The sequence below is a fragment of the Rhododendron vialii genome, chromosome 1a (genome assembly GCF_030253575.1).
Source record: "Rhododendron vialii isolate Sample 1 chromosome 1a, ASM3025357v1".
In the NCBI taxonomy this organism is placed as follows: Eukaryota; Viridiplantae; Streptophyta; class Magnoliopsida; order Ericales; family Ericaceae; genus Rhododendron; species Rhododendron vialii.
Genome location: NC_080557.1, coordinates 11,603,830 through 11,628,066, shown reverse-complemented (window position 1 = coordinate 11,628,066; position 24,237 = coordinate 11,603,830). Strand labels below are relative to the sequence as shown.

The 24,237-nt window shown below is 35.8% G+C and overlaps 1 protein-coding gene across 3 annotated transcripts; it reads left to right on the top strand.

The window, feature by feature from the left end:
• The first annotated feature begins 12,984 nt into the window (after window positions 1-12,984).
• On the top strand, window positions 12,985-21,941 carry LOC131301689 (palmitoyl-acyl carrier protein thioesterase, chloroplastic-like). Of its 3 annotated transcripts, XM_058328080.1 has the most exons (8): window positions 12,985-13,259; window positions 13,365-13,459; window positions 15,275-15,843; window positions 17,075-17,208; window positions 18,284-18,397; window positions 19,575-19,746; window positions 19,851-19,919; window positions 21,278-21,941. In XM_058328080.1, the coding sequence occupies exons 3-8, from the start codon at window positions 15,349-15,351 to the stop codon at window positions 21,545-21,547; spliced, it is 1,254 nt and encodes a 417-aa protein (XP_058184063.1). In that variant the 5' UTR covers window positions 12,985-13,259; window positions 13,365-13,459; window positions 15,275-15,348; the 3' UTR covers window positions 21,548-21,941. The 3 variants fall into 3 exon arrangements, with proteins under 3 accessions (XP_058184063.1, XP_058184056.1, XP_058184069.1); XM_058328073.1 differs by lacking the exon at window positions 13,365-13,459; XM_058328086.1 differs by lacking the exons at window positions 12,985-13,259; window positions 13,365-13,459 and adding an exon at window positions 14,657-14,726.
• Window positions 21,942-24,237: the final 2,296 nt, after the last annotated feature.

Sequence of the window (24,237 nt, the reverse complement as noted above, 5' to 3'; positions counted from 1 at the left end):
GTCTTTCCATTAACTGGATTGCAATTTAATTTCGAAGATCTTTTCTCAATTTAATTTTGCAATGGTACAGTCATTGAAAGCAAGTATGTAATTTCCGACTCAAGCCTCGCATAATTAAAATGAAACCAACCTGCATAGTACTATACTTTTAAATTCATTTTTCATCCCAAAAATGAATATATGTGTGTGTACTAAACTTTTAAGAGGCTCCACATGATAAAGCAAAAATTGCGCCCCTGGTTTAGAAGGGATTGGGAAATCTTGTAGTGCAAGGCACCTTGTAGGATGCACATGGACCATCGATCTTGACAATGAATGGTTGAAATATGATTTTTAATTATGATCGGTAAGAATCATTTATTACCAGTCATAATTAATTTTTAATGTGGATCGTTAATTGATGAGATCGACCGTTGTGTGCCTCCTTACACGTGCACTACGTAAAGTGCACTACAGCACCCCAGATCCGGTTTAGAAAGGGAGTTAAGATTTTGGCCCGGGTTCGTTTGAAAATGTATTCATTATGTATTGTAGTAACTTTTGCGTTGCAATAAATATAGGAGTAATATAAAAATTATTTGTTTCGTTTGTTTAGGCAACGCCAACACTCATGTGGTTGTTTTTATGTTCAAGAATAAAGAGACATTGGAAAAACTTTATGGGGAACAGGGTGGGTGTACGTGCTGTACACCATTCAAGCCGTCCGTTCGGCAATCCAACGATCCTGATTTTATTGAAAAAACCAAAATAGCAAAACAAATTGAATAAATAAAGTTAACAAAAACACAAAATAAGCAAGTTTTGTTAAATCAAAGCCAAACTTTAGCTGAGCCACATTTTAGTCTACGTTTTCTGGGGATAGCTTTAATTCCACCAAATCAATTCCCTACTCCCTAGCTAGCTAGACCCACCCTTCCTTAAAATGAAATCTTACGTTTGTCATCTCCAAAAACAATAATACCGCCGAATGTCCTATATTCTTAGTAGGCCTTGGCACCACGATACTAATTACTAATGCAATATTTGGCATGCTCTTAAGTGTTAGTTCAAAGCCTAAGGGTTATTTCGGTTGGTTGGTTGGTGGGTTTGCTCTCCACACAATTGATTATGGTTCGATTCTTAGGGTCAGACCGCAAGAAAATAATTTCTCGTGAATTCTCTTGTCACAGCGTGGATGGCCCGCTTTTGACCGGACCGGGGAGAATATTAGTTGAGGCACGCGTAAACTGATCTGGACACCTTGACTTTTGGGAAAGAGAGAAAAGAGTGTTAGTTCAACATCAATTCATGTACCCAATTGTGGATTCTAATTAAGCTTGATAAATTAGACAGCCATTAAATTTAACTGTGGTGATCCATGTATTATGCATGTGATTTCGTCAGTTTTATATGTGATTTAACCCCATCCTTTTTTATAACTATGGGTATTCCATATTCGGATCAGTTTACGCGTACCTCGATTAATTCTTACATAATCAAATCTACCTTTCACTAGCTAGAAACCCAATTCAAGTCGGGATAAATGTCCTATATAGACTGGCCCTATAATTGATATATCACCTACCACCTAGCTAGGATTAACTTTCAAACTTTTAAGACCTCTTGGAATTAAGCAAGTACTCCTTATCCTTGATCACCACGTCGCATAAACCAAAGCTTAAACATAACAACATGATCGATCAGTAGTAATTAAGAAGTTGAGAAACAATAATTTGACTGATGCCTTCCCTTCAAAGTCATTATTATTAAGATGAGTTTTCTTGTGAACAACCGCAAAGTGAGCACATGCAAAGGCAAAAGGCCACAATCTTACAAGAAGAAAGTGGTTGGGAGGGCTTTTCCCATTTTACTCAGCGGGTTGCGTTATTAAAATTGGATTGCCATTAATTTGCCAAGTTGCTATCATGTGAATGTCATTTTCGGATTTGTTCATAATTCTCTCTCTCTCTCTCTCTCTCTCTCTCTCTCTCTCTCTCTCTCTCTCTCTCTCTCTCTCTCTCTCTCTCTCTCTCTCTCTCTCTCTCTCTCTCATCGCAGGTATACCTAATCCTCGTAACATATGGGATTATTGCCACTCTATAGACAGTAGCGGAGCCAGGATTTTCCCCTGGAGGCGGCTTGTTAGACGTATTAGTTTTTATCAGAACATATATTTATTATATCACAAAGATTTTGCTTTCCAATACATTACATTTTGTACATCTAAATGATTCAAGCCTAATGTAGTTAAAGTATACCAATCATTTTGTTTTTTTTTTTAGGCTACTTCAACTATCACATGTTTATTTTTTATTTATGAAAAAATTGAGAAATGAGAATGTAAGATAACCGATTTTTTATCAAATCAAATCAAACTTATTAAGATTATAAATAGCTATACACGAATAATTATAAATAATATTCAAATAAGGTATATATAAAATAAAAATTTTAAAATTCAGGAGCTCGGGGAGGCCCCAACATATATAGCTCCACCCCTGTCTATAGAATAATTTAACTTTTTTGGAATGCATGGCATAGTAAGTATCTATTTAATCGCGAATTTCAGGATATGACAGATGACCAAGTTACATATCGTGTGTTTGTGAGGGTGAGGATATGACAGATGACCAAATTACATATCGTGTGTATGTGACGGTGAGCAAAAGTTAGAGCATGAAAATATCTTTAAAGAGGAAAATATTAAAATCTAGTACTATATAAATTGCGTATCCGTTTGAGGATGAGCAAAAGTAAGAGCGTAAAAATATCTTTAAAAGGGAATATATTAAAATCTAGTGCTAAATAGAGTATCCGTTCGAGGGTGAGCAAAAGCAAGAGGATGAAAATATCTTTAAAAGAGGAATATATTAAAATCTAGTACTAAGTATCTTTAAAAGTAAGAGCATCAAAATATCTTTAAAAAGGAATACTATATTAATAGAGTATCCATTTGAGGGTGAGCAAAAGTCAGAGCATGAAAAAGTCTATAAAAAGGGATCGATGTATTACTAAAATCTAGTACTAAAGAGAGTATTCGCTTGAGGGTGAGCAAAAGTAAGAGTGTGAAAATATCTTTAAAAAGGAATATATTAAAAGAAAAATTTTAAAATCAGCCCAATGGGCTGATAATAATAAGTGTGTGAATGTGTATTAAAGGATGTATAAAGTACACAAAAATACGTATTTTTCTTATCTTCTAGTGTGTTTATCGTCAGCCTAGTAGGCTGACAATAGCAAGACCGATATTAAAATCTAGTACTAAATAGATAGATTGGTACTGAAGATAGACTGCTCACGTGGGGGATAGCTGAAGGGGATAGCTTCAAGAAGTGTGTCCTCAAAACTCTCCCTCTCGGCCGCTGTCTATAAGAACATGAAAATATATATCTTTAAAAAGAAAGAGTTTGAAATCTAGAACTAAATAGAGAATCCGTTTTAAGTTTTCATATCTAAAATTAGCATTAGTAAAGTTTTCATATGAATAAGGTCCCGTTTCAGATTCTAAAATAAGTACCTATTTTCAAACTTAAAATTGAGTTTACCGAAATAAAAAAAAAATGCAATACGGATTTTATTTGATAGATCTCGATGAGATCTTTTGAACAATGTAAAAAAAAAATTGATAAATATATTTTTTCAAATTAAAAAATTAAAAATAAGTACTTAATTTTTAATAAGGGAAAGTGAAACGGGCCTAACCCTATTTTGCCCTTACTATTTGATTGGTACGTTGATATGAATACATGGTAGTATAATTTTAGATATATAAAATCTATAATTTCAGGGATTTTATTGTTTGCTTATTAAGAACCCGGCCTGCTTGTTTCCCAGACACAAGTTTTGATACAAAAATGTAAACTACCTTTGTGGGACTTATTTTGGAGCCCCATGCAAATGATAGGAGCCGTTCAATTTGTTTAAAACACGTTTTTAGGAGTTCTTGAAAAAAACAATTTGGATATAGGTAAGAATTTGATCGGTATTTATCTCTTAAATGACAAGATAAAAACTGAACGAATCGATTAAGCTCTTACCAATATCTGCATGAGTTGACGTGTTACACGAACTATGAAAAAAAAAATTTAGACAACGTGAACAACTTCGATTATTAGTGCGGAGCTCCAATTCTTTTAGTATTAAAACTTGCATGTGTCTCCGGTTCCTTCTACTCATAATGCGGGAAAATTTGACAAATATACTCTTATTAGTCAGCAGATTCCCACGACTATTTATAGAACCGGGGATGGATCGGTGGTGTGAGGGTGGTGCAATGCACGGTGTTGTGTACCATCCGAGTTTTCTGTTCGGCAATCTAATAGTTTACGTTTCATCTCGACAATGAACGGCTCAGATGATACACGATGGAAATACTCCCTCCGTTGCAATTTATTTGTCTCATTTTTGACTCTTTGAGAACTTTTGATCTCTAAAAAAATTGTCTATAATTTTCAATTCGTATTGTTTTTAATATGCAATATGGATCTTGTTTAGAAAATCTCAATTATTTTTATTATACAAAATTTTCAAAATCATAAAAATATTACTGTATAAAATATAAGATATAAGTATATTTTTTAAAGACACGAATTTCGATAATTGAACAAACAAATTGAAACGGAAGAAGTATTTTTTTGCTCATCTATATTATTTCGATTATAAAATAAGTGATTCGATTTCTTTTTCTAAAAAATAAAACAAAACAATAAGCGTTTCGATTAATAAGTGATTCGAATATAATGCAGAAAATTCGTACGGGTCAAATTTCTTGTGGAACCCACAGTGCATTCCGTTTCCAATCATACTTTAACACTGTCAAGACACAGGCAAAATACTGTCTATTGGAAGAACCGAAGAATCAAACAAATACTAATTTGTCAAGCCCTCGTCAAAGACTTCATTGGCGAATTTGGCTTGTCCGCTATCCAGGTTTGGACTGTTTTTGACTGCAGGAGTGTGGTCTAAGTGATCGCCATTATCGGATAGTATTTTAACAATCGAGATCAAAATAAAATTTTTTGAAAAAAAGTTTACTTTTAAAAATCTGAACCGTTAAATATAAAGATAAACAGCAATGATGCAATTGTAAGAACTCTCTGCAGTCCAACTGCAGAGAGAAGCCGCCTCCTTCATCGGCCGCCCTTCAACGTGAACACGTCTCGCGAGGGAAAAAACCCAACGATCACGGTTGTAAAATATGGTCAAAAATTCACAACTTCATAAGCAAAATCTTGACTGAGAGGGATCGTGCGGCACATTTTTCCGGGATTGCTTTAACGAATTTTGCTGTTATTTTTTCCAAATAATATTCATTTTCCAAGTTGCTAAAATCGTGAGACCCCTACGGTCGGGCAAGGAGATTTTCTAAGATGGCTTCATAAATAGGCTGCTCGCGATATTTCTCTTTCATATTCCAATAAATAATCATATAATCGATTAATTAATAACAAACGGGTTCTTAGAAATTGGGGGTATAGTAACTTCCAATCGGGCCGGCTCAAGGAATTTGGATGTCCAAGGCTAAATTGTGGGATGGTGCCCTACGTATTTTTAAAATTAAATAAATAACAATGATATAAATATTTTTTTATATTACTACTTTAGACTTTATAATGCATATTAATTTGCTTTGACACTAACGGCCAGAGTAGTTGGCTTGAATTCTACTTGACTTGATTTTGAAACCTGGCAGTTACAATTGGCCTTGTTCGTTTAGCATATTTGGATATTTTAGTTTTGGTAGTGGGTGGAGAGAAAAATAGGGTAATAATTGAAGAGATGGGTAATGAGTGGAGAGAGATAGAAAGAGAGAAATGAAATTAATAATTGAAGAAATATGATAATGATTGAAAAAAGATATAGAGTAATGATTGAAAAATAAAGTTAAAACAAAGTAAATATGTTAAACGAACAAGGCCATTATTTTTGGGAAAAAAACATTTCGAAAGAAAAAAGCTGCCCAGAAGACTTGAACTCAGACACTGTGCTAGCAAAGACATTTGTGTTATAAAATGAACAAATATATATATATAAAGTCTTTTTCTTCTAAGGACCGCCTTATTTTAATAAAATAAGGACCTCCTTTTCCCGATCAAATTTTGACGATCCGAGCCGCTCAATGTATTCAAAACGTGATTTTAAGGATACCCGCGAGAAATCAGCAAAAAAAAAATCGGGAAGGGCTTCATCTGAGCAGTTTTTATTATGTTTTTATCAAACGGTTCAAATAAAAACTGCTCAAATCAAGCCCTTTCCGGTCATTTTTTTTGCCGATTTCTCGTGGGTACCCTTAAAATCACGTTCTGAACACATTGAACGGATCGGATCATTGAAATTCAATTGGAAAATGGGAGAAATTGGGAGGTCCTTATATTAACTAAAATAAGGACCTCCTTATTTGAAAATAACTGTGTGTATGTGTGTGTGTATATATATATACACACACACACATACACACACAAGGATGGAACCAGGGGGGGTCTAGTGGCGGCGGCCGCCACGTCAAGAATTTTAGAAAATGCAATTATTATATGTGATAATTTTTTTAATCCCCAATTTATATAGTCTCGCCACTGCTAGGTTTTTTTCCTTATTTTTTTATTACATTCTAGTCATAAATCTTCTTTTTTTTTTCAAGAAAGGAGACCCAAAAAACTATTCTAAAACTAAATTCAATGGGTCAAAGTGAAATAATATAAATGATGATGTGTAATTAAGAAAAAAAATTCCACACTCTAACCCTAAAACAACTGAACCTAAAAAATTAAGGAAATTTAATTATTATGCCATTATCGATGTCCAAAATTAAAATTAGTCATTTTTCATACTCTATGTGTAAATGACAAACATCATTTAGTTTAGTTTTTGTTATGTTATTTTTTTTTTTTTGGAGCCGATAACTATTTATAGTGCAATGCATTTTTGTATTGAGGATCAGCCTTTACAAACTTTATCTCGACTTTAATTGAATCCCTGCTAATAAACAGTGGATGAGATCTATCTCCAAATTAGTCGTTCTATTAGGTTGGATATCGAGTCATGCGGAAAGATGAGTCTTCAAGCCAGCATAAGGAAATTAATGAGTACAAGGAGATATATACACACACACACACACACACACACACACACACACAGAGATTTTCCAGTGCTTTGGGAACACAACCACGTGGATATTCTTGTATTCTTAATTTAGTTTACTTTTGCTTGAACCCAATCAAATCTACGACTATGACTATGCAACCAAAACTAATGGCTAACCAAGATTAAGAGTGATCAATCTGATTCAAATATAGCCAGGTTCATTAGAAAACATTATTTGAAGACAGCTGTATTCCTTACTTTTTATAATCACGTATATCTCAGTATCTCGTGCCACTTTTAATTAATTAGTTGGAGATAGATTCCTTAAATTGTCTTTCGAGACCATTCCAACTATAACATTCATAAGATCAAGAATTAAGAACCAGATCAGAAGTTACTATGGGAGGATTTCTTGACTTGGGAATTATCTTGCTGACAACTACGTATGTGTACTATTCAAATAGTCTTGTCTCTCTTTTTGGTTTCATTTAATTGAGAATGATGGTTTGGTGTCTAATGAGAGAATATATCAACTTATTGTTGAACGAGGGAATCGAAAAGGATCGAATGAAATTCATTTCCCACTGAATTAATAGGTCCCCACTTTATTAGCTGGTGGTAAACAAGAGCCTCATACGTTGTTATTGAAACTGACTGCAGGAGTCTTCACCGAAAGTCTGCTAAAATAAACAAACGAAATGTCTCAAATGCACATTGAATGAGCTTATCCCCACACATAGTCATTCTTGTATTTGAGAAGGATTGTGTGTGGAATTTTTTTGCTCAAATCCAATATTGGAAGACTCCGCACTTCATTAATTTGTTTGTTTGTTTGATTGATTGATTGAAGATTCGTCCATTTGGATTGGAGAAGCCAGTAAATGTTTTTTTTTTTTTGTGTGGAAATTAGTATTTTGCGAGACTTGATTTAAGAGAGAGTTTGGTTAAGAGTTTTTTATTGCACTTTTGGTGAGAGAATTTATAATAAATGGCCATACACTTTAATATTGCATCATTATAATGTATGACCTATAATGACTTGCGCCAGCTGATATGCTAACCAAGGATGGAACAAATGAGGTTTAATGGCGGCGACCGCCATGACAAGAATTTTAAAAAATGCAATTATTATATGTGACAATTTTTTTTTATCCCCAACTTTGTAGTCTCGTCACTGCTAGGTTTTTTTTCCTTATTTTTTATTATATACTAGTAATAAATCTTATATTTTTTTTCATGAAAGGAGATCCAAAAAAGTATTCCAAAAATAAATTCAATGGGCCAAAGTGAAATAATATAAATGATGATGTGTAATTAAGAAAAAAATATTTCACACTCTAACACTAAAACAACTTAACCTAAAAAAAATTAAAGAAATTTAATTATTATGCCATTATCGATGCCCAAAATTAAAATTAGTCTTCTTTTGTACTCCATGTGTAAATGACAAACATCATTTAGTTTAGTTTTTGTTATGTTCTTTTAATTTTTTCTGGAGCTGATGACTATTAATATTGAAAAACAATTTTTTTTAATTTTTTTAGTATACATTTCGCCACTGCTAAGGTAAAATCCTAGTTCCATCCTTGCACACACACACTAATTTACAAATAATATTGGAGTGCTTCCAACAAATGTTATCAAGTAAACAGTAATCTATTACTATGCTACATTTTAGGGCCTTTAGGCAGTGATCTTTGCATAGAAGTAACGATTGAAGATTTTGCAATCTGGTTAGTCAAAACGAGATGCGTCCCGTGTGTTTTTTTTCTTCTCATTTTTAGTTATTGCGTATGGTTATTTGAAGATTATACCTCTAAACATATATACAGAACGGTAAGTTACGTATCATATTTTATATACTTCAATCATATGATCACGACGTGTGCGAAGAATTTTGTAGAAAATACAAGCCAATATATATACAAAACCAAAAATATGTTTATGCGTTGTTTTATCATATTGGGAAGAGGTCAATAAAAACGGAATCACCGAATAATTAAAAAAAAAAAGATCACCTGCCGGAGTTTTAGGCAGCCTGGAACTTATAAGGCATTGTGATTATTAGTTGAGATTTGAGAGATCCGGTCATTCTATATTTTACTCAATTCTTTCAGCTTTGACTAAAAATGCAAACTAGAAGATTTAAATATTCTTGCTTTCGTGAATTAGTTTGGTCCCTTTGGGTCCTGAGCGAAGTCACATAATTCGCCTGCAGGTGCATGAGCAGGAGTGCGAGCGGGAAAGCATTTTTGAAATACAATTCAAACTATTAGTCATCGAGAGTGAGGATTAATGAGTGCGTGAGCGCAATAAGAGGATTGAGAGCGAGAGCACATGACATTTTGAAAGATTATGCGAGTGTGGCAATTAATGGATTGGGTGGTTGCTTGGTAAGTAATCAGGTTAGTATAAAATGCATTCAAGATAAGGACATTCTCAGAATTTTGATTTGGTGCCTAAAAAAAGGGGACTTGAGGGAGAATTTTTTTTAATTTAAATAGTCACTCATACGTTATTTATTACTTTCACACATTTTGTTGCTCTCACGAAAGTTGTTTCTGTCTTCCACACAAGGATAGAAATATGATGTGAGGGTTTCCATGGCGTTTTCTAATTTTTTTGGCTAACATGCTTTTCCAATAATAATGCTTCGTTCTGTCAAGGTTCTTTTTTTCGCTTTGCAAGACAGGTCATTCTCTCACAACTTATCACCTTTTTAATTCGAAATGTATTGATTTTCTATTTTACAAAACATGTCATTATCTCATAATACATCACACCCTAAATTGCTTGTAGGCAATGTTCTTGGGCCTAAAAATGCTAATGAAAAGGAAAAAATAACAAACACTCTGAAATCCTAAGAATACTTGATACTTCTTGTTTTAATAGGAAAATCTCACATACGTCCACGAGTGATTTCATATTTGATGTAAAATGATCTTTTCTATTAATTGACAAAAATAAACGAGTGATTTCCTCTTTTCGACCAAACAAAAGAGGTAATGTTTCAATTTTATCTTTTTCCATTTATGAGCAAGAGTGTGGTATGTCACTCTAAATTCTAAATTACCACATGAGCTTGGTTTGTACTTGTAATCTTACATTATGATCACATGAATATTAATTCCTCGCGCCAAATTAATGATCTAAACTTTTTCATTGTGAAAATATTTGGTCAAAACTCTTTTTCCGGCGTTTAACATATTTAACCTTAAATAGGATATTCTCTAGTTTTTCAGACGTTGAGTCTTTCAAAAGTAAACGGTTCCAATCACCGGCGTGGATGTTCTAATATCGAAGTCCGTTTGAGAAGAGGAGGCTATGCACCAAAGGCTAAGCCGGACCCTATAGTTGCTTTCCTATTCCTATATTCAAATTAAACCTCTCCAAGTGTTATTATTCTTATACAGAGGTCAGTTTATATGGGCTTTGTCCCGACTTTTACCAAACTTTCTGTTAGTTAAGGTGCGTGTAAACTAGTTCGGTTGCGCTAAGTTATCCAAAAAACCCAATTTAACTTCTTTAAATGACCAATGATAGTAAAGGGAAAAACCAACACACTTCACCACATTGATTAATGTGGAGTACACCTAACTGCATAATTAATTTGTCCGACAACGTTTGGTTTTGGGTTTACCCATGAAGATGAATGGCTGTGATTTCAAACTAATGTCTTGAAAAGTCAAGCAATGTGACCGTTTCAGCAATCCAAATTTTACTTGGAGACTTCAATTTGTTCAAAGTCAATATTTTTATGCGCATCAAAATTAAATTGCTTCTGCAGTTGTCAATATATATATATATATATATATATATATATATATATATATATATATATTATTAGGATCTGTAGTTCATCACGAATCCCATTTTAGTGATTGGAGTCGCTTATAAGGCATCATATATTGTTAGAAGATCTGATACCATGTTCAGAGAGTGAATCGGGAAAAACCTTCATTTCATTGATCTGTCTAAAACATACCGCTAGCATGTCTTTATACAAGCTATAAGATTTGGAAAAACATGCATAACGAGGAAAGATAAACTAACTAGAAAACATGAATAATAGGATCCGGTGTAAACAGAAAACACAATATAAAAACTAGAAAAACATGATAATATAATATCTCCTAATATTATTCTAACATATAACGCAAGTGTTCGTGGAGAACCCGAAGTTTGAGAGTTTTTACTAAAAAGTAGCGATCGACCCTACGTGAAAGCTGCCTGTGTACCTCCGAGCTAAGGGTATCAGGTCAGATATAATTCAGATTGAGAGAACAGTTTTGATTTTCAAAAGATCTCTTGATTGACGAGGTTTTCGAAAATCGTTTGGAAAGTTAAAAGCTTATTTGCTCGGCATCAACTTCCAAGTTGGAATCGAGCAGAGTAACAGTTTGCCATTATTAGCTTGCGAAGGTCTTTGCTTATCTGTCGGATAAGCAGTCCGGGTGCAAAGGGAAAAACAAATACCAGATACTATAAGAATGAGCCTGGATTAGCTTATTCCCAAAAGCCTTTATCTCCTCTCTTCTTCGTCTGTCAAAAGCTGTATGGGGTGTAATGTGCTTCGGTATGCATTATCGAAATCTTCTTGTTGCCATGATCTGAACATTTCTGTTGGTAGACTTTGTTGGAACCGTATATTATAAATCAAGTTAATTAGATATTGATAATAACATGACTGAATCCAGCCTCAACGAGACATTGGCAATCAAGACTCAACTAGACATTGGTTAAAAAAAAAGGAATTATTTTTGGAATCTTTAGTTTCTTATTTGCTTCTCTCAAACCTAGGGAAGCTCAATGAGCTCGAACTCAACTTAAGGCCCTGCTTAGATGGAGTCAAAAGAGGAGTGAAATAATAGGAGGGGGTAAATGGGGTGGGGCCGAAGCTGTTGCCGCTGCTTGGATGCACCATTCATTCCCCTCTTTTCTTTTCTGCCATTCTTCATTTTAACGCTACCATGGGTTTCAGCCGTGAAACTTTTGGGCGGCCCTAGGGTTGCCCAAATTTTATCCGATTGTATAGGGGTGAAATTTGAACGAAATCACCCCCGCTTATCCCCTTTCCTCAACCCGAAAACTCTTTATTTAGTTTCAGAGCTCTCTTAAGGTGCTCATTGAAAGACCTTAGAGCCAAAATCCATTATGACCATTTAAGATAAAATGATCAGAAAAATAAGATCTTCGCATCGGTTCAAATAGATTGAAAATTGGAACACTTATTTTTTTACACAATTTATATATTAAAAATATAATTAAAAAACTTTTTTTAATATAAATTTTTTAGAATAGACATTTTTTAATTAATTTATTTTTTTTATACTTCCAATTGTCCAAAATTGATTAAATATATTGATTTTGAAATTTATATACTTATTTTAATACATAATCAAATTTAACATTGTACATGGGCAAAATAGTCATTTGACAGTTTTTACCATCATCCACCCCTTCTTATCCCTCATTCTATAAACCATCCAAACAAAATCAAATTTTATCCCTCTTTTTAATACTCCATCCAGACCACATACTCCGTAATATTTTATCCCCCTCCATAAACATAAAATCGATGTGGGCCAACCCATCAAAATTAATACACTCTATTATCTTAACCTCCCTTCATATTTTTTACCCCATCTAAGTGGGACCTAAGTTCTCTTAAATACTTAGACCTTGTTCGTTTGGGGGTTTTGAGATAAATTTTTTAAAGTTATGATTGGAGAGAGATAGATAAAAAAAAGTTTATTGAAAACCATGCACAGAAATTTCGAGACCTCCAAACGAATAATGTCTTAATAATGAACAAACATGAACATCCGGATTAAAAAAAAAAATGAATATTAAAAAAATTAGGCCCGATTCGATTCGTTTGCACAAGAGTATAAAAATGTGGTCACTCGACGGCCGACGCCAAACCTTCACCACCCCAAAATTCGCTGTCCCCAGAGTGACAAAATTCCACTACCCTCTCTCTCTCTCTCTCTCTCTCTCTCTCTCTCTCTGTTCTGCGTTCGGCAAACATACCATAACCTCGGAAATTACTTTTAAAAACAAGGAGCAAAACAGTGGAGCATAGCGGTGGCAAACCTCCGAAGCTGCGTGAAAGGAGCGAAAATGTCGACTTTCTCTGCATAATTCTATGTATATATGGAATTTTTACTCTCTGGAATCTTCTGAGCTTGGTAATTAAGGTTCGGACTTGTATTATTTTCTTCTTCTTTTGTTGCCTTTTTTTTTTTTCTGCTAGAAAGTTTGGGTTTTGGTTTGAATTTTGCTTTCTCTTTGGTGTAATGTAGGGCACAATTGGGATGATGAATGTGATTAGCCAATTGGGTTTTGTGTCTGTGTGAACGTTCAGATCTGTTGCACCTTCCATGTTGGAATTTTCTATGTAAAATGGAGCATTTTCTAAAGTTCTTGTTGTTTTTGTTCGCATGCTTTGTTGTTGTTGTTGTTGTTGTTGTTTGTTTTATGAGGTTTTGTCCATCTCTTTCGTAGTTTTGCTTTTAATTGATTTACATTATGTTGCTTTGTTAATCTTCTGAATTCCTTACAATCCTCTCTCTCTCTCTCTCTCTCTCTCTCTCTCTCTCTCTCTCTCTCTCTCATTGTTTTTTTCTTTATGGCGTTGGTGTATGGGAATTAGGTTTGTTTGGAACTTAGCTGTTTGAAACTTGAAGAAAATGGGAGAAAAGAAGAGAAAGGAAATGGGAGAAAATTGAGAGGAAAATTGTACCATGCACCATTCTACATTTTTCTATTTTCTCTCCTCTTTTTCTCCAAACCAAACAATGAGAGGAATATTTTGGGAAATTTCCCTTCCTTTCTCTTCTGTTCCACATGTTCCAAAGGAATGCTTGTTTGGAACCTATGGAAAGGAAAAATTTAAAAATTCCAACCCCCCCCCCCCCCCCCCCCCCCCGGTTTGGTTTTGGAAAGAAAGTGAGAGGAAAATAAGAAAGTCCAATTTTGAGCACAACACATTTTCCTCTATAATTTACTCCCACTTTTCTTCTTATCCATTTTCCTTTCTTTTCATTTCCTTTCTGCAAGTTCCAAACGGATCCGAAGGGAAAAGAGAAGAGAAACTTATTTTTTTCTTACATAGTGTGATTTGAGAACAAAGAAAAGAGAAAAATAGAGTACTGAGTACATAAATTTTTTGTTACACTTTTCTTATACTTACATTCCCATAATTTTCTCTTCGCTTCCCTTACTTTATAAGTTCCAAACACATTGTTAGCCTGGTGTGAGTAATTAAATGTAGTCCTTGTGTCACTGAGCCTAAGCCCTAGGGTAGAGTGAGGAATGAAACAATTGGTCCACGATTCAATCCTGAGACCACTTGATGATTAGTCCAGCTAGCTGCCTAGCTCCAGTGGTTTCTAGAATTCCGTTGTTCTTGCATATTTTTGGGTTACCAAATTTCCGGTTGCTGAAAAAGCATGAAAAGGGTCATATATAGGCTCATCTAATCAGCTCCCCTCCATACACCTCCTAACCCCTCTTTTGTGGGTCCATCCCGGGTCCACAATCATGATCCAAACCGTTCACCTTGTAGAACCCGCCAAAAAAGAAAACCAAAAGAGAAGGGGCCTGCAAAAAGAGAGTCCGGAGGGGTTTGGAGGGATGAGGTACGGAGAGGAGCTGATCCCATGGTAGTAGGCTGAGCGACCACGTTTTCTTATTTACTAGTTTGTATTGGGGTATATTTGTTTCTTCTATAGGTTCATAACTATTAAAAATCCATGTGTAGCAAATTTCAATTCAACTTCCAAAAACTGTTTTGTTAGTGTCTGTTGCAACTGAACTTCTGATAACAACTGAGCCTTGAAATTCAAAAGTCAAACAATATCAAAATAGAGCTTCTCAAAAATCAGCTTTTCGAGCTTGCAGATGCTGTAAAAAATAAGTTGGCATAGTTTTAACATAGTCTGGTAAACTTCTTTGTTGTTCAGAGTTGTTTTGAGAGAATGAAAATGAAACTGTCTGTCTCAGTAACTGAAAATGGAATCCCTTTTTCCGGGTGTGTGGAATTAATACCTGACCTGATTTATTAGTTGAAGACAGTGAAAATTAGCTAATTAATTTCTTGAATGTTAGTTCTACAATTTTCATCTTGTACATGTGATGCAGACGCAGCATATCAGTCTTTGATGCATTTTGGTGAATATTCCTAACTGTGCCATCTGGTTGCTTGTTTCAGAAAGTACAATTAAAAGAGATTGTTCTTCCAACCTCCGATACCTCTGATTTGGGTGGCCATATACATTTTTCATCATGGTTGCTCCTGTTGCTACTTCTGCATTATTTCAAGGTGCATCTTCGCTACCTGAATCTGGTGCCAAGACATCCAGCAAGCTTGGAGGAGTGCCAACAAATGCGGATACTGCGGGTATTAAATCAAGATCTTCTACCACCAGGGGCTTAAAGGTTAAGGCCAATGCACAAGCCTCTTCCAAGGTAAACGGTACCAAAGTTGGCATAATGGAAGGCCTCAAGAGTGAGAATGAGGCACCGCCACATCCCCAGAGGACTTTTATCAACCAATTACCAGATTGGAGTATGCTTCTTGCTGCTATCACGACCATATTCTTGGCAGCTGAGAAGCAATGGACGATGCTTGATTGGAAGCCAAGGCGCCCTGATATTCTCGTAGATCCATTTGGTTTGTTGCAGGATGGTCTTGTTTTCCGTCAAAACTTTTCTATCAGATCTTATGAAATTGGAGCTGATCGGACTGCCTCTATAGAGACGCTGATGAATCATTTGCAGGTAGATCAAACCTTCATTAGAGTATAAAAGACGTGCATGCACTGCATGTACAATACAATGCCATGTTTTTGCCGGATAGCTTGATAATTGATATACATTGGTAAGCCTATTTCCTAACAGTTTAAGCTATAGGGACAATTGGTGCTTTTGGTTCAAGTCTCTTTATATGCTTGTGTCCCCTGTTTGAGTTGTGCTTCTTTCATTTGCATTATTTTGTACTATATACGGATGTTTGCATATGAGTATGGTAGTATGGCAGATGTATGCTGTACGTAGTAGTAAAAGTCATGTGTAATAAATGCATGTGTAATAAATGTGGCAGGAAAATGTAACGAGTATAATTGGTACATGATGATGTAAGCAGTGTACCAATTATATGTTTATACTGTTTGTATGAGGTCACTACTCCTTCTTTACGTCTATAAAAGGAGGGCCTTACTTCTGTAATCACCAAGCAAGTTAGTTCAAGTCAGTCAGTTTCATAATAATATCCTGTGTCTTGTGTTCTCTCTTTGATTCTAACCTACTTTATACTGTTTGTATGAGGTCACTACTCCTTCTTTACGTCTATAAAAGGAGGGCCTTACTTCTGTAATCACCAAGCAAGTTAGTTCAAGTCAGTCAGTTTCATAATAATATCCTGTGTCTTGTGTTCTCTCTTTGATTCTAACCTACTTTGTGTTTGTACCTACTTGGTACACTGCTTACATCATCATGTACCAATTATACTCGTTACATTTTCCTGCCACATTTATTACACATGCATTTATTACACATGACTTTTACTACTACTTACAGCATACATCTGCCATACTACCATACTCATCACCTATTAACAGTGCATAGACTTTACTATACATGCAACATTTACTACCCATACTTGACTTTCCTGCTACTACTTTTCAGAACACAGTACACATTATATGTTTATACTGTTTGTATGAGGTCACTACTCCTTCTTTACGTCTATAAAAGGAGGGCCATACTTCTGTAATCACCAAGCAAGTTAGTTCAAGTTAGTCAGTTTCATAATAATATCCTGTGTCTTGTGTTCTCTCTTCCACATGCACAATGGGTCGCACATGAGGGAAGTGTATAATAGCTTGGTAATTGATGTACAATGGTGGGCTCATATCCTAAAACCTTATGCTTTTGGGACAATTGGTGACTTCACATATTTTATCAACGTGTCCAGGGTTTATTTTTCTAAAAGCTTAAGCTCTTCGTGCAGGAAACGGCACTTAACCACGTGAAGAGTGTGGGGCTTCTGGGTGATGGCTTTGGTTCAACTCCGGAGATGTGCAAAAGGAACCTGATTTGGGTGGTCAATAAAATGCAAGTTGTGGTAGATCGCTATCCGACTTGGTAAGTCGCATTTTTAGGTGCATTGTAGCTTTCTTACTAGTTAACGATGATCATACAATTTTGGTGGCTCTGATACTTCAACTGTCAATATGAACTTTATTTTAGTCTGATACATTTGACATACTTTTATTCCCGACCTTATCATCTTATAGAAGGTTTGGTTGAAATATTTGCATGATAACTTAATATTATCATGAATTTGTGTATGTGAAGATTACCTCATTAGTTTTTGAAAATTGAAGTGTCGACTTTTGTTTTTCGCTTGGTCGTTAGTTTAATTGATGTTTATGATTGATATTTCCCCTAGCTATCAACTCTGTTATAACCATAGATCTAAATAGAGTTGGAGGGTCTGGAAGGGTTGGAGGGAGAACAGAACCCAACATGTGCTTGCTATAATCGTTTGTGTCCTCTTACCAATCCCTACAAGAAAAAAACTTGGAACGCTAGATTTCAATAACTGAGTATCTTCCGAAATCTCTTTTCATGAAGTGGCAGTTGAGATTTGTATCTGGGAGGGTTACATTTTTTAGGAGGACAGTGATGTTGTGGGGTTATTGAGTACCTTTGAGGTGACTACGTTTTATGGTGGGGAGCCTTGGAAACAGTTTCCAAATTTTAGGTGACGTCTTGAGATTTGCTTGTCGAAGTTAGGTAGATGAAGTTTGGTCGTCAAGAAGTGCGGAGATAGCCTGTTGAGAATACTTCTTATAAGGAGGCATGTGTATTGGATTGCTTCCTAGTGGAGGATTGAGATATTATTTGGATGTTGGGTTGCTCAAAATTGAGGAAAGATGTTGGATTGCTCAAGAATAAGATTGACGAGGCGGCCAACAATGAGTGGACTTTATGTGTCCAACCCATAACTGTTATGTACTTAATTTGCAATATGATGATGATCTTCTTGTTTTATATGTAAGGATTCTAAATTGCAATCATATGCTTATGAAAGGATGTATTATCTTTATGGGACATCACATCCTTCAAAGGAATGGAAACCGTTGCGGGTGACATTACTTATGTTATTTCAACTTGATAAATAAAGACTAATAAATGAGCTTTTTGATTATTTTAGGGGCGATGCTGTACAAGTAGACACTTGGGTAGCTCCGTCTGGAAAGAATGGTGTGCGACGTGATTGGCTTGTCCGTGACTGGAAGACGGGGGACATTTTGATAAGAGCATCCAGGTAGGGATGTGATCTTTTGAAATAAAAAGTCTCATGACTTAACACTCAGCTGAAAAGTATGCTACTGTCTTCTACTCCCTCCGTCCCAATTTGCTTGCCCCTTTTGGCGAAGCGGGGTTTTATGGGTAGAATGATGGAAAATATAATTGGTATTGACTTTCCCAATTTGCCCCTACTATATGCTTTGTTGACATGACACTTAATGCAGAAAAGAAAGGGTGAGTAATGTTGCACTTATGTTGACTTTTCAAAATAGCCATTCATTTTGGGACATCCATAAAAGGAAAGAAGGACCAGCAATTTGTGACGGAGAGGGGAGTATATTTTTGTCTTCTGACAAAGTTTAAGTGGAGCGGCAATAGCATTGGAAAATGGTGCATACGTTGCTTGTTTATGTTTGTACAAATTTTCAGGCTTTTGTGGTTGAATATACATAATACTTATGGAAATAGGCAAAGCAACAACTTATGAAGCACTGACATGACTGAGTAGTTGCCATATCTGTGTCAAGCAGGCAGGGAACAGAAAGAAGCACGTATGGGACACACCACATTTAATTTTCTTAATCTTTAAGCCAAGGACTCTTGTTTCTCTAGACACGGATGGAAACATGGCAGGGACAATTTCACAACTTTAAAAAGTTATTTGGGGGTTAAGTTGGGAATTTTACATAACAAATTTCAACCTGAAAAGTCTTTTGTTTATATTACACTATTTGAAAGGTGGAAGGAGAATGAAAATTACAATACTAGTTGTGGTTGTTTTTACATATAACAGTCCATATGATTAACCACTAAAAATGTATGAAGATACATATTCTTCCTTTTTTTACGTGTCCCCTACTGCGTTGGTTATCCCTATGTTTTGAGAGTTTGTGTGTATCGTACTCGTAAACATATGTTTACCCGTATCCTTGCTTCTTATGCAGCAATTGAATGTAAAAATCATGTACAAAAATCTTCTGATAGAAAGATCTCTTTTGTAGTCTGCTGAAAGATATTTTCTAGATTCTGGAGGGGTAGGGATTACTGTTAACATGGCCACAGTAATTTGTTCTGTGAACAAATTTGAGCGGCTTATGTGGAGTTATTGGCCAGAGTCGTAAGGCATGGTGAGCCAGTCCTTTAATATGCCAGGAGCAACTTATGCTAATTTTTGTTGTGGTTTTTGGTTGCAGTGTCTGGGTGATGATGAATAAAGAGACACGTAAGATATCCAAACTTCCAAATGAAGTTCGGGAGGAAATAGGTTCTTATTTTGTGGATTCACCTCCTTTGGTGGATGAGGAAAGCAGAAAATCACCCAAACTTGATGAAAGCACAGCAGACTACATTCGTACTGGTTTAACGGTGCGTTAAAGCTGTTCTAGAAAATGAAACCCTTTTTGACATACCATAGAGCTGTTTCACTGTTCTCACTTTGTTTTGTTTTTCCTTTCTTTTCAATTTTCCAGCCTAGATGGGGTGATTTAGACGTCAACCAGCATGTCAACAATGTGAAGTACATTGGTTGGATTCTTGAGGTAATTTTAAGAACGCTTTATTTATTTGATTTGCCTCTTGCATTTGAATTTTCTTACCCTCTTGAGGAATCATTATGTTATAATGTTGCATTTGGCTGAAAGTATGCTCAGATATTGGCATTTGGCATCTGTTTTTAGTGTAGATGGTTAGGTTCTTGCAGTGGTTTTTCAGTGACATAGTTTCAAATGAAAATCATCTTGTTTGTTCTAGATATGATCACCTCTTTTGAGAATTAGCTTTTGAAATGGACACTGTAAGTTCCATCATACACAGTTGCAACTTCCGAGATTCTTTAGAAGAGAGAAATATTTGGTATGATGGCAATAAAAGGTATTTATTGAATAGATTTGAATTATTGGAAGCTCTTGCATCTCCCATGGAAGTAGAACCATTTGATGCTTTAGATGCATGGGAGTTTGGTTGTCATAGCATCTAAACAAGAATGTCACAATGAAGGTAGGTTATGTGATAAATGGATGTGGAGTGATTTTCGCATTCCCCTTTTTACTTACCGCACTCCCCTTTTTGTTTGTATTATTGAAGATAACCAAAATGCCCTTCCACTTTATAATATATTGTGTGAATGTGGTGTTACTCATTACACTTCACTGGGTCATACAAGTTGTGTTTTAATAAGTTCATGTTGCACAATGTACAATTTCAAAAAAAAAAAAAAAATATGTTGCACAACGTACTTATTTGATAAACAAGAAACACCGGAATGCCCTCACAACTTACCAAGGCATTGCAATTTGCATTTCTTGAGGTTGTCAGCTTTCCGTGTCTTAGAAATCATAGCATGGTACTTGTTTCTCATTGAAATAGTCAGGTAACATCAGTTGAACGCACTAGATGGTTGTTGTTTGAACTGGCTATCAGCCTATCGTCCCTCTTCTTGTTTGATAATTATCTGTTGTGTATGATTACTGCCCATTATGAAGAGGGTAATATGGACTTCAGCAAGAATACAATGCCGACAACTTGGTTATGAAGGAGAGAGGGCAATAGTAGATGAAATGAGGAGAAACAAATGGATAGGTCCGTTAGGGTTGCTATATTTGGCTAATTGAACTATACTAACTACGATTTGGAGCACAATTTCTCCTTTCTCATGGCGCACCTTTAAGAGTCCATTGACTTCCTTTGTTTCCACCGCCGGAAACAGTTTTGCTTATTGCGTGCTCAGAGTTTATAATGCAATGAATTCTGATTTATCGCGAATGTTCGATAAGTAACAGTGCTGAGGGATGTCTGTATTTCCGACCCATCTCAGAATCTTTGATTTTGGTTGTTTGATTTTTCTCTTTTTCATTCGACCTTTCTGCCATTCCCTTGTCCCTTACTTTCAAATGCGCAGAGTGCCCCGCTCCCTATTTTGGAGAGTCATGAGCTTTCTGGTATCACTTTGGAGTACAGGCGGGAATGTAGAAGGGGCAGTGTAGTCCAGTCCCTCACCGCCGTATCTGGTGCCAGTGTTGGTGGTTTGGTTGATTCAGGTCATGTCGAGTGCCAGCATTTGCTTCGACTCGAGGATGGGGGTGATATTGTAAAAGCAAGAACTGAATGGAGGCCTAAATTTGCCAACAGCTTTGGGAGCCTTGTTCTGCTTCCAGCAGCAAGTGCATAATTACTGAGAAGCTCATAGTCCATCCTACTCAAGTTCCAGGAGGATATTATCTATATGCTGATCTGTGTTGTTATTTGTAGAATAGAGGAAAGTTGTAAGCCCTTTATAAGTAGATCGTGCCTCTCTCTCTCTCTCTCTCTCTCTCTCTCTCTCTCTCTCTCTCTCTCTCTCTCTCTCTCTCCTTGCAACAATAGCAAGTCACTCATTAATTTTTTAGCAATGGCAATATAACTCATTTTCATATGATGTAATGTGTTTATTTGGTCGAACACGTGATCCATTTCATTTTCTACTAAATATTGGTTTCAATTGTAAAGGCTTGTTCAAAGATTTGTTTCAATTGTACCAAAAACGAATCGTGCTTTGTGATTTATGGTTGCCGTATTCTGATGCTTTTGTGAATTTTCTGAATTTCTCTTCGTATTTTGGGTTGAACGAGTGGGGAAGGTATCCAACGCCTTCGCCGGGGAGCATTGTCTTGTCACATTAAATCATCGTTACAGATCTCACCATAACTATATCGGCCGAAGTTAAATATATTGGCTGAAGTTAAGGTTCCATTGCGTGTTGGTGGTGTTAAAAGCAAAGTTAACCTTATCAAGAGATTATGGAAACTCAAACATGGCTAACATGGGTCTTGTGGAACCAAGTCTGAGTTTCTATTGTGAACCAAGTCTGGCGGCACTTTTTGTTGGCCCTCTTTTTAGTTTTAATCGCTTAATGCAGAGCACTTTTTAGACGCACTTATTCGTACGATTTGCCTTGTAAAAAATACATGGCCAAATGAAAGAAAATGTACTATGGAGCATCTTTTAGTTACTTTTTCCGTCACAAATCATAATAAACAAAAATCTCAAATCGATACACTACAATTAGGTTTCGTTCCGCTAAGAGAAATAAATACTTATTTTTTGAATTAAAAATGATGTATTATGAGATAATGACTTGTCTCGCAAAATAAGAAATAAGCACTTTAAAAAAAAATAAAAATCTTAGCAGAACGGGACTTTATTGTATTGGACCCAAATAATTAAACACCAAGAAGTTAGTTGTACAAACCAAGATTAGGAATTTAAAAAATTATGCCAATATCATGTTCTCTGCTGCTATCTGATTATAAACAAAGGTACATTGCATATGGGTAGATGAAACTCCACATGATTAGGGGATCCGGGGGTGCTACAGTGTATCCATGTGTAGTGCATGTGTAGGACGGCACACAGCTGTTGATCTCATCAATCAACGGTCTGCATTAAAAATTAATTATGATTGATAATAAATTATTCTTATCGGTCATAATTAAAAATCATATCTCAATCATCCATTGTCAAGATCGATGGCCCGTGTGTGCAATACAGGATTTCCCAATCCTGATTGGGGACCAATCACTAGCTTAATATAATCTGCACAAGGCCTGTCAAACATTGTTAGTACATGCTAATTGGATTTTAAAACAAAGTGGGTGAGAATAAAGTTCCAGTTCGTTCTAAAAAACAAAGGGTACTCCAACTCCAAAATAGGTTAAAAAAAAAAACTCCAAAATAAAAAAAGAACAAAAAAAGAAGGCATATTAAACTTTATTATGAGTACTTTAATCAGGATGCGATAAAGCGAATCAGCAAAGGAGATATATAGTTTGTTGTCTAGAACCACACCCCTACCTAAAAACTACTTTCGGGTTTGAATTCCCGAATCCCTACCTAGGGCTAGGGCCGTAAATAAACCGAGCAGCTTGCGAGTTCGGTTTGGCTTGTTAAGGCTCGGTTCTGTTTGGTTCATTTAGTAAACGAGTCAAGCTCGAGATTTCGGCTCGTTTTTAAAAGAGTCGAGCTTGGCTCGGCTCGTTTGACAAAAACTCAGCTTAGCTCGTTAAGGCTCGAGCCGAGCTCGAATTTTGGGCTCGTTTTAAACGAGCTGAGCTCCAACTTGACAAAGCTCAGCTCGGCTCGTTTACAGCCCTATGGACCCCCACGTGGGTTTTAATCTCCTTTTATTTGTTTGGCGAGATAGGGAAAAAAATGTGTGCAAATAGCAGCTCCCTGAGTTTTTTCTACATTTCATTCAGAATTTTCACCGTCTGTCTGGTTGTTTGTTGTAGCTATAACTTTTGGTAAAGGCCGACTATGGAAACTTAAAAAATCCCAAAACATCAAATTTGAGTTTTCGAAATTTAGTTTTTACAGCTTTTATAAGTTGTTTTTGTCTCGTGACGATCAGCAAAGTTTTTAAATTTTCTCTCTCCATTCATTACTCTCAATAACCTCTCTCAAAACTCAAACCGAACAGAGCTCACGTTCATGGCTTGAATTCCGGTATTGAAAGCTGTAAGAAAAAGCTCATAAGTTTTTCAGTGGACCCACAGCAGCATGAGACCTACTTGCAAGCATATTAGTGTGTGGTGCTATTTTCTGATGCACGTTTCTCTCGTCCAAATCAAATATTAGAGACAAGAGATAGTTTTTTTTTCACGTAGGCTCCGTAAACTACTTGCTCACGGAGTGTCGCAATTTCAGCCGTCTATTCGTGCAATTAATGGCTGAGATTCGTTTTCAATTATGATCGGTCACAATTAACTCTTCCTAGGAAAAGTTTCATTAACATCTTGACCGTCCAAAACATTTTTGGACGGTCACGATTGAGTGCTGTAAACAAGTCGGCAAAGAAGATTTTCTCTAGAGAAACTGAGACAG

Bases quoted from the DNA above. Each gene is read 5' to 3' on its own strand.
- LOC131301689 (XM_058328073.1), top strand. From the start codon at position 15,349: ATGGTTGCTCCTGTTGCTACTTCTGCATTATTTCAAGGTGCATCTTCG. The intron at 18,398-19,574 runs GTAGGGATGTGA...TTTTGGTTGCAG, and splicing joins ATTTTGATAAGAGCATCCAG to TGTCTGGGTGATGATGAATA. The intron at 19,920-21,277 runs GTAATTTTAAGA...TCAAATGCGCAG, and splicing joins ACATTGGTTGGATTCTTGAG to AGTGCCCCGCTCCCTATTTT.